General features: G+C 35.9%; 1 protein-coding gene across 1 annotated transcript; it reads left to right on the top strand.

Annotated features, from left to right (window-relative positions):
• The first annotated feature begins 4,309 nt into the window (after nucleotides 1–4,309).
• On the top strand, nucleotides 4,310–9,053 carry LOC126024773 (serine protease inhibitor Kazal-type 7-like). Its single transcript, XM_049785243.1, has 4 exons — nucleotides 4,310–4,370; nucleotides 6,388–6,413; nucleotides 7,098–7,222; nucleotides 9,008–9,053. The coding sequence occupies exons 1-4, from the start codon at nucleotides 4,310–4,312 to the stop codon at nucleotides 9,051–9,053; spliced, it is 258 nt and encodes an 85-aa protein (XP_049641200.1).
• Nucleotides 9,054–10,389: the final 1,336 nt, after the last annotated feature.

Genomic DNA, 10,389 nt, shown 5'->3' with positions numbered 1-10,389 from the left:
TATAGTGGTGAAAGATGGCTGACACACCATAAAGGAAACAGGCCATGTTATGTGCAAAAAAAATATTGTGATGAAAATTAATACCACAAGGCCAGATAATTATGAGGCATACAATAGAAGATTGATCAACATTATAGCAATGCTTAAGCTGTAAACTCCCATCATAGAATCTAATTGAGCCAAAGTTTTCTATTAAAATGAAATTATAAAACAGGGAAAAGAAAGATAGTACAATGGGTAGACTATTTAACTTAAATCCAGCTGACCCAGGTTCAATCCCCAGCACCCCACATTGTCCCAAGTCAGCCAGGAGTGACCCCTGAGTGTAGAGTCAGGAATAAGTCCTCATTACCACCAGATCTTCATCTATTCAAAATAAAATGACAGAAAGGAAAGAAAATAATTTTAATTGCTCAAAATTTTAAATTAAAATTCTAGAGAGATGATTCAAAGGGTTGGAATACTTTGCATATGGGAACCCTGGGCTTGGCTCTGGCACCACCTGGTTCCAAGCACTATAAGCTTCAGATTCTTTATTCATCTTACAAAGGTCACAGGAGATGAGCAGTCTGTAAATGCACAAGGGAGAATATTATTCTAGTATTCTGGGGTCGCTGGGCAACAAACCCTTATTGAACCTTCAGGCTACTTGAATAGGGTTACAGAGGCTTCAAACCATCACAGTTAACCTTTAAGTTGACTGGTTGTTGTCTAGGGTGTTTCCTTTTATGGCCAGATATCTAGAGTGGAGTATTGTGGGTTATAGGGCTTTGGGGTCTGCATCACCTGATGTAGTAAAGGAGGGGTTCGGGTGCCCATGACCTTGGCATGCAGTTAATGTTTATAGACTGCAGGCCCCCACATGTTACTAGTTTATCTAACTGTATTGGTAGGTGCCCTAGAAGTTACTGGAACTGTTTTGTCCTAGTCCCTTCTGCCACATATCTGAGGCCTATCATTGCAGTCTTTATGTCTAAAGCAAAGCAAAGGTTACAGACATTCCCCTTTAGCTTTTAACAATGCACCCACAAACATTGAGTTAGAAACAGTTCCCAAGCAGAACCAGGTATGAACTAAAAATGAGGGAGGTGAGAAACAAACTAAAATAATTAAAATTTTAAAATTAGTTTTGAGGGTAGTGGAAGTCACACAAGTATAGCTCAGAAAGGTTTTCTCCCTCAAGCAACCAAAATTGTTAATGCTCAGGTCCACCAAGTGTATTTGTGTGCCACCAGGGCTATAGCTGGTTGTACTGAGAGATCATGCAAAGCTAGAAATAGAACCAGAGACTCCAGAAGTATGTGCCCTTGATCCCTAATAACCCTCGGCCCTCTTAAATTTTTTATTTAATTATGTTAGGTTTAAAATGTGTATGTTTCTGGTGTATAATTGAATTTAAGAACTTGTTATTCACCAAAATGTGCCAACATTTGAGAAACAAAGACTGATGCCAGAAGAATGGGAGTAAGCCCTGAGGAGTAAACTCTTATCACTGCCAAATAAAAGGCAACACCAGAAATCAAATCACTGGAGACAACCTTTCCATGGGTTTACTTTTACCATTCTTCATACCATTTTAAAATATCTATCTCGGAGACCAGAGAGATGGCAAGGTGGTGAGGCATTTTCCTTGTATGCAGAAGGTCCGTGGTTCAAATCCCAGCATCCCATATGGTCCCCCGACCCTGCCAGAAGTGATTTCTGAGCGTAGAGCCAGGAGTAACCCCTGAGTGCTGCCAGGTGTGACACAAAAAACAACAAAATCAGGTGGTTTCACTTTGTACTCTTAATTTCATCTCCTGCTTTGTTATATTCCTCTAATCATCCTCCCTGTATCTTAAATTTATTCTCACCTTAATTTTAGGTAATTTATGACTGATGATTCTATCATAACTATGTTGGAGCCTTAACTTTTTCAGTTCCCTTATCTATCAGACTCGTAAAGGAAATCTGTAGTACTATTTTCCCCTTCTTTCAAATAGCTTTTAATCTTATTCCCATCCTATTTGCTAAAACATTTTTAGAGACCTCTTCCTAAGACATAATGGCTTTTTCTTAGTGTTAATATTTATTAATCTTCAAGGAAAACAATAAAATTATTAAGTTGCTCTTTATTAAAACATTCTTCTTTTTCATGATTAAACTTTACATAGTCTCTTCCTTTAACAATACATAATATTGGGGCTGGAGAGATAGCATGGAGGTAAGGCATTTGCCTTTCATGCAGAAGGACAGTGATTCGAATCCTGGCATCCCGTATGGTTCCCTGTGCTTGCCAAGGGTGATTTCTGAGCATAGATCCAGGAGTAACCCCGGAGCGCTGCCGGGTGTAACCTAAAAACCAAAAACCAAAAACCAAAACAAACAAAAAAAAACCCCAATACATAATATTAATGAATTACTTAAGTTCTAAATCTGAATTTACTCCTCAATACAATTGAGATAATACAAGTTCCTTCTCAATGAATTGTAAAGAAAATCACATTAAATATCATTGATTATCTTATATTAAATTCAAATTATGATCTTGGATATACATACACAGGAAAGAATATATGCACTATATATGATATGCAATACAGTTTATATATAATTAACAAAATATTATAGGTCTGTGGGAAATATATTATTTCTAGATTACAGATAAAGTAACTAAGACATTCAAAGTTTAGCCTATATACTTAAGCTCACTGTAAATATTTACTGGAACCAAGATTCCAAGTAAGGACCACTTGAATAAATGCCCATATTATAAGTACTAAAATATGTTATTCGAAATCAGAAGGAAGAGTTTAAATTTTTGTTTGTTTGTTTTTGGGCCACACTGTTGACGCTCAGAGTTTACTCCTGGCTATATGCTCAGAAATCGCTCCTGGCTGGGGGACCATATGGGTTGCCGGGGGATCAAACCACAGTCCGTCCTAGGTTAGCGCAAATGCCCTATCGCCTACACCATGGTTCTGGCCCCAAGAGTTTAAATTTTAGGGAGTTATGCAATTTATCCTCTTTGGAAGCTACTGCATTTCTAAATGTGCAGAATAAACTTGCCAAACAGGGTACTACTCCCCTCCCACATTTTTATATAATTGTTTCAAATCAAATAAATAAAAACAGTTAAATAATACCATTTCAAATTCTATTCTGGATTTCATAAAGTTTCAGAGACACAATTAAGTCTCTGGGTGGTTTTTCTTTTTAGTTCCTCACCTTTGGTTCTGCAAGCAAAAAGGTAAGATCATTCTCCATATTTTCTGTGTTTGTACTAAGTCACAAGACAATTTATGCTACAAAGATGGCCCTTCAGGACTGCAATATTTTACTACTGAACAGAACAGAACTTTTTTTTTTTTTTTTTTTTTTGGTTTTTGGGCCACACCCCGGTGGCGCTCAGTGATCACTTCTGGCTATGTGCTCAGAAGACGCTCCTGGCTTGGGGGACCATACGGATCGAACCGCCGTCTGTCCAAGTCTAGCAATGGCAAGGCTAGCTTACCTCTAGCGCCACCACACCAGCCCCAGGGGGGAGATTTTTTTTTTTGAAGAGAACGTTTTTAATTAATTTTGACAATGAATAAAATTCTAAATACTGAGTAATCTGCTCAATGGAATCTCATGTAGCATCTCAGTGGCAACCATATGCATGAGACTTAAGAATCAAAATTAGAAATGAGCTTATATTTATCCTAAGTCACAAAAATTTTATAACTATATGTAACATAGTTTTAAATGCTTAAAAACATTCTTCCATTATATCCCAGCTTGCTCCTGGGGTTTTTGACTGTATAAAATTAATTATTGAGGCAATATTTTTCAGTAATTGTTGATACAATGTTGTTAAGACAAAACTGAGACAATATTTTATTAGGAGACAAAATAAAACATATGTGTCACCTGTCTAGTTTGGTATCTATTCTTTGTCTTAGTGAAGGATGCTTGCTAATTTCACTTACTTGATAATCAGAAGAAGCAGTTTATACTTAGCTCTGCACTACCCATGAAAATTAACTCTGGTGCTGCCTTTATAAACAATGACGTTTAGAATTTTAAGTAATGGTCCTCCCTTTTAGGGCAGACACAGAAGTATTTCCATCTCAATTAATGAAGTTGTTGACCAAATGGGAAGTAATAATTAACTGACAAGAACTTCAACACCACCCAGGGTGTGACAGTGTGTTTAATTGGCTCAGCCTGACTTTGTAAAAAGGTGGAGAGACTAAGTGTTAACATATAAAAATGACCCTTCTCCTTGGTCAGTCATGCAGTTGTTGTGACAGTTGTGAGTAGCAGTTGTGGTACAGCTATCTCTACCATGAAGATGATTGGTGGTTTCCTTCTGCTCTGCATGGTATCCCATTTCTGTAGCAGCTCTGGTGAGTATGAGTGTCCTGGCTACTCTTTACTCTTTTTCCCCCATGAGAATACTCTTTCTGAATTATTTTAAGAGAGTATCTGATAGAAATGTTTGTTCCAGTTAATTTACGGTTTGTTGTTTTATGACTTTACTTGTTTGTGAAAGAAAAACATTGAAAAAAATAAGTCTTTTGAACTGGGAAGAGGTAGTCTTTTAACTCAAATGGAACTGATTGGTTTGGGCCTAGTGTTAGCCTTTTGGAATTTTGTTGTTTTATCATGGAACATCATAAAATGAACTTACTTTAAAAAATTTGCCCATACTATAAAGATATTAAAATTGCTGGGATTATGAACAGTAGCATTCTATACACAATGCAGAAAAACTTGAATGTCAACAAGGATAAAGGAAGATCAAAATGCAATACATTTCCAAAAGCTAGACACAGTTTTATGTGGTTAAAAAAAAATCCCATTATATCGTGTTTTTTTTTTTATTTTAGTTTAACAATTGTGTTTTATGGAGCCATAATGATAGTACAGCAGATAAGGAATTTATTTGTCTTACATGTGGCCAACCTGGGTTTGATCCCCTAGCATCTCAGGTGATCCCTTGAGCATCACCAAGATTTATTTCTGAGTATAGAATGAGGAGTAACTTAATGGGTTTTAAAAAAAATAAAAGACATTATTGTAATAATACCCAGAGATAACAGAGATGAGGGCTGGAAGGACTGACTCAGGATATAAATGAGAGTAATAGAATGCCTGTCTGGAATACAGGCAGGGGGTAGGGGAGGAGGAGGATGGGGACACTGGTAGTGGGAAGGTTTCATTGCTGAAGGGGGGGTTTCTTTTTTGTAACTGAAGCCTAACTACAAACATGTTTGTAATCATGATGCCTAAATAAAAATATTAAATAAAAAAGGAATGGGGCTGGAGCAAGCAGTAGGGCATTTGCCTTGCATGCACTAACTTAAGACAGGCCGTGGTTTGATCCCCTAGCATTCCATATGGTCCCCCAAGCCAGGAGTGATTTCTGAGCACATAGCCAGGAGTAACCCCTTAGTGTCACAGAGTGTGGCTCCCTCCGTCCCCCCAAAGGGAAGCAAGAATAATCCCTGCTGGTGTGGCCCCAAAACAAAACAAAACAAAACAAAACACAAAGTGCTTCAAACTCAGATTTACTGCAACATTGCTACCTAATTCTGAGCAATTATCAAAGACATGATAGTTTTCAGAAAATGTCCAATGTTCACTAAAGGGAGTAAATTTGAATGGTTTCAGGCTGAACAAAAGGTTGACCAGGTCCAGAACAAAAACACAGTGGGTAGGCCATTTGCTTTTGAATGTGGCTGACCGGGGTTCAATCTCCAGCATCCTATTGAGTCCCCAAACCTGTAGCAGTCCTGTAGCCAGGACTAATCCCTCAACACCACCAGGTGTGGCCTAAAACAAACAAAAACAAAACAAAACAAAAAAGTTGACCTGATCTCATTCGTGTTTTCTTTTTTTTAATATTAAATGTTTGTGTTAGTAGGATCATGTGCTGATTATCATTGCCAGAAGGAATATTGCATTGCTTTAAGTGTTCCACAAAGTTTTAATGTATCCCATCCTAGAATGACCATGGATGGAAGTGGGGGACTTTTAGTATCCTCCGGTACAATTGAGGAAAGGATACTTTCTATTTTATCTTTTAAATAAGGTACATATCCAAAAAAGTACTGAGTTCTTGTGTTTGTTTTTAAAAGAGAAAGCAAATAAAATAAGCTTGAGAGTTTTTAATTTAAAGAATAAAATTTATGTTACTTAATGAGATTAGATTTCAAAACAATGCATTTATTTACTTTTTGTTTGTTTGATTTGGTTTCATTTTTTTGTTTGTTTGTTCTTATGTTGGAGTAACAGCTAATGATGTTCAGGGATTACTATTATGGGTCAACTCCATGCAAGGCAAGCACATTGTCCACTATAGTATTTCTCTGACCAAGCTTTGCATTATTTTTAACATTTATATTAATATCTCTTTTTCAGGAGCTGCTAGTCTTCCTTTAAAAACAGTGAGTATATTGAATTATATTGTAATTTCAATTTCTATAGAATTTAGTTAACTAATATTGCTAAAATGGAGAATGAATGCAATATATATTTAAGGTAGAAATAATTAGACAGAAAAAAAAAGAAATAACTAGACAGATAAGTCATCACCTTTGATGTCTATAAGACAAAGAAATATGCATATGGTATATGCTACCATTTAAAAAATATATTTTAGACTTGAAGTAGAGAGTGATACTTCCAGCTGAGAGGTTAGTTGCATCTTTAGAGAAAGGACAATATAAGTGGGCAGACCAAGTCAACTTGGTTTAGTGTCTGTCACATTCTCTGAATTTCTGTTATATAAAGTTTTGCTTTTTAACATTTAGTTTCTCCCATATCTAAATTCCCTAATTCCATAGTGCCACCCTTTTAAATTCTTCTAAGGATTAAGAAAGAAAAATAATGTAAGATTTAAGTGTAATGTTTGGCATAGAAATACTCAGGATTTTTCAATTTAAGTAAATTGTACTAACAAGGCTGTGGCTAATAGTATTTGTCATCATGGTCATGTAATTTCTAATAGGATTATTCACCACAGCATTATTATATCTGAACAGGATTTGAGGCAGGTATTTTGCCTCCTTCATTATCGAGGTCTAGGTTTGGAAGCCAGAGCAAAGACAAAAATACTCTGTCTCCCACAGGTGGACTGCAACATTTATAAAAAGTACCCGGTTGTGGCTATCCCTTGCCCCATCACATACCTGCCTGTTTGTGGCTCTGACTACATCACCTATGGGAATGAATGCCACTTGTGTACTGAGAGCTTGTGAGTATTAAAGAAGATGAAAAGCCGAATCTGGAGCCACTGTCTCTGCAAACCTCTCTTCTTGCCAAGAGCCTCTTAAATCTCTGGTAGCCATACCTGTTCCCAAGAAGAAAGGGTTAGTCAACAGAGTGAAAATATTGTCTCACAACCATGCAATGTTTAGGCCAGCTGATTGGACAGTTTAGACTGGTTCTATGTACTATGTTTTTAACCCTCCCTTCCATGTAAATGAGAGTTTTTCTGGGTAGTGGACTCTAGATTGAAAGTTTCTTTCATTCAGTAGTTTGAATAGGTCATTTCACCTTTTTCTTGCCCGGATTGTTTCAAATGGAATGTCTGGTTTGATTCTTAAATTCCTTCCTTTATACTTGAGGTTTTTCTTCTACATTACTGCTTTAAAGAGTCCATCTCTCTCTGGTTTTTGCCATTTGGGTTACTACATGTCTTGGTGTATTTCTGTTAGGGTCTATTTTGTTTGGCATTCTTTTTTGCCTTTTGGATTTGTAGAGCAGCCTCTTTCCACAGAGTGGGAACGTTCTCTGCTATTATCTCTCTCACTATTTGTTCTTTCCCTTCCCCCTTTTCCTCTCCTTCTATATATATTCCTATATATTATATTCCTATAATTTAGAGATTATTTCTTTTGTCTTTGTTCATTAAATACCTCATATTTTCTTCCAATGTATTGTCTCCCATTTCTTTATTGACTTCTTAGTCACTGCTGGAATGGAATTTGTCAAGTCTGTCTATGTGATTCTCTACCTGTGTAATTCTGCTACTATGGCTTGCTAACATGTTTTTTAGTTCCTTCAATCCCATTTGTATTGATTCTCTCATCTGCTAAAAGAGTTCTTCTTTGAGTTGGTTGAACTGTTCATCTATAGATTTCTCAATTTGGCAGGCTGTTGACTCCTTAATTTCTATTGCTAAAACGTTGTGTTGATTTTAGATTCTCATCAGTAAGGCTCATGTGTTTTGGTGGACTTGGAAATTTTCCAGGATTTCTCTCCATGTCCCCAACTGCAGATGTCTTCCTTAGATTCTCCATTGGTCTTTGCATTTTGTGGGTTGGAATGCTGGAGTTTCAGGGTGTTTAAAAAAATGATCTATTGAAATGCGATAACTGCTAGAGGCAGGCGATCAGGCTGGCAACAAAACCCAGAAGCAGACTGGCCCTATGTATTATGAACCCACAATTCCTTACTGTCAATTGAAGAGTATAACAAAACTATGAATTTTTAAATTGTTGTCTTTGAAATCCAGAAATGCTGTAGGGTAAGACAGAGGTCATCAAACTGATTAGGAGACCATTTGAGGTAGTTTCCAACCCATGTTATTTTCCATTTTTAGTGCTGCTGTTCAAGAAATACTTTGAAGACAGGTTCCTGAAATCCCACACTGAAAAATAGAAAAATCACTATTCTATATGACTTCTAAAATATTTAAAGACAAGTGCAATTAGGTCCTTAGACTATGACCTGAATATTTTTTATAACTCTTTTCTAAAGCTTTTGGGTTTCTGTAGTTTTGATAATAATTATTTATTATTTTAAAGCATTTTCATGATTAGCCTAGACACTGGGATGAGAAAAAGCAGCAAATGGGATGGAATTAATCCTGAACCAGAAAAACTCTGAATTTTGTCATAAATGAGGACATTCTTTTTATATATCTTACCTATCTTTCTTGAAGATTTCCATAGCTCTAATATGGAGATTTCAGCTCTAATATCAGATAAAATGTCCTCTTGCACTAATAAATGTTGTTAACTTTGTCTTTTCATAGGAGGAGTGATGGAAAGGTTCAGTTTCTTCATGAAGGAACATGTTAACACCAGTATAGACATGGGAAGAGAGCACCTACATTTTTCTCAGCATCCTGCTTTGTCTTTAACATCACTCTAATCAAGGTTCTAAAAAGGGAAAGAGCCAGCTTCCATGTCAGCTTCATTAAATGTAAATATAGTGTTTCCCCCTCAAATCTATGCTCACTCACTGACTAACTTCATTTGATATCTTAATAAAACAATCTACCCAAAGAGTTTATGCTTACTTCTGTTTGGATGTGTGTCTTTAATTTGGTGTAATATAAAAATCTTCAAATAAAACTAAGAACATAAAAAGTTAGATATTATAGAGAAAGTTGTGTAAAGGAAATTGCAAAGTGGTATCTTGAAATTACAAGGAAGATATGCATTACACACTCATGATGCATGCACACACAAACTAAGCTTACACAGTCACATTTTCATGAAGTCTTTATCAATGGGCTCTACTCATAAAGAATTAGTAATTTAGACAGGATATTGTGTAGTCTTGTCCTCACCAAGTTTAACTCTCACTTTTTCCAGAACCATTTTTGACCAATAGATGATAGTCTTATGATCTGCACCCTAAAATAAAATACTTTGCAAAAATGATCTTCTCTGTTTTCAGTACTAGGAAATGTTGATTGCCCCTTTACAATTTCCATAATTATAAATATAAGAAGTCTCAAAATAAGATCATGACTTCTTTATATTCTTAGTTCTATATTGACAAAAATCACAGATTTTGTGTTCATGATCCTGGTCTCTTAATATATTCAGAATATTTGGGATAAAAATGTGTTTCTTGGAGGCTGGAGTGATAGCAAAGTGACAAGGTGTTTGCTTTGAATGTGGCCAACCCAGGACATACCCAGGTTCATCCCCAGCATCCTATATGGTCTCCCGGGATACCTAGGAGCAATTTCTCAGCACAGAGCCAGGAATAACCCCTGAGCATTACTGGGTGTGCCCAAAACCCAAAAATAAATAAATAAATAAATAAATAAATAATAAATAAATAAATAAATGTGTGTCTATTAAAAATATTTAAGAACAAAAAACAATTCATATTCTGAAAGTCATGAGCTATCTATCCTTGTTAATGAACAACTATTTTCTATAATACTCTAATAAATGCAATATTCAATCTTCATAAATAGGTTTATTAGTCTTTTCTGCTTAATATAATAGAGTAATAAGCTATGACAAAGACAAATTTAAAAGAGTGATTAAATTTTAACAATTTATTGCTTAGTTCTAAGTATCAAAAATTTTATTTAAAACCTTATGAAATTCGGGGCCGGCGAGGTGTCGCTAGAGGTAAGGTGTCTGCCTTGCAAGCACTAGCCAAGGAAGGACC

Source organism: Suncus etruscus, chromosome 12 (assembly GCF_024139225.1).
Source record: "Suncus etruscus isolate mSunEtr1 chromosome 12, mSunEtr1.pri.cur, whole genome shotgun sequence".
Taxonomy (NCBI): domain Eukaryota; kingdom Metazoa; phylum Chordata; class Mammalia; order Eulipotyphla; family Soricidae; genus Suncus; species Suncus etruscus.
This window is presented reverse-complemented; position numbering and strand designations above follow the sequence as displayed.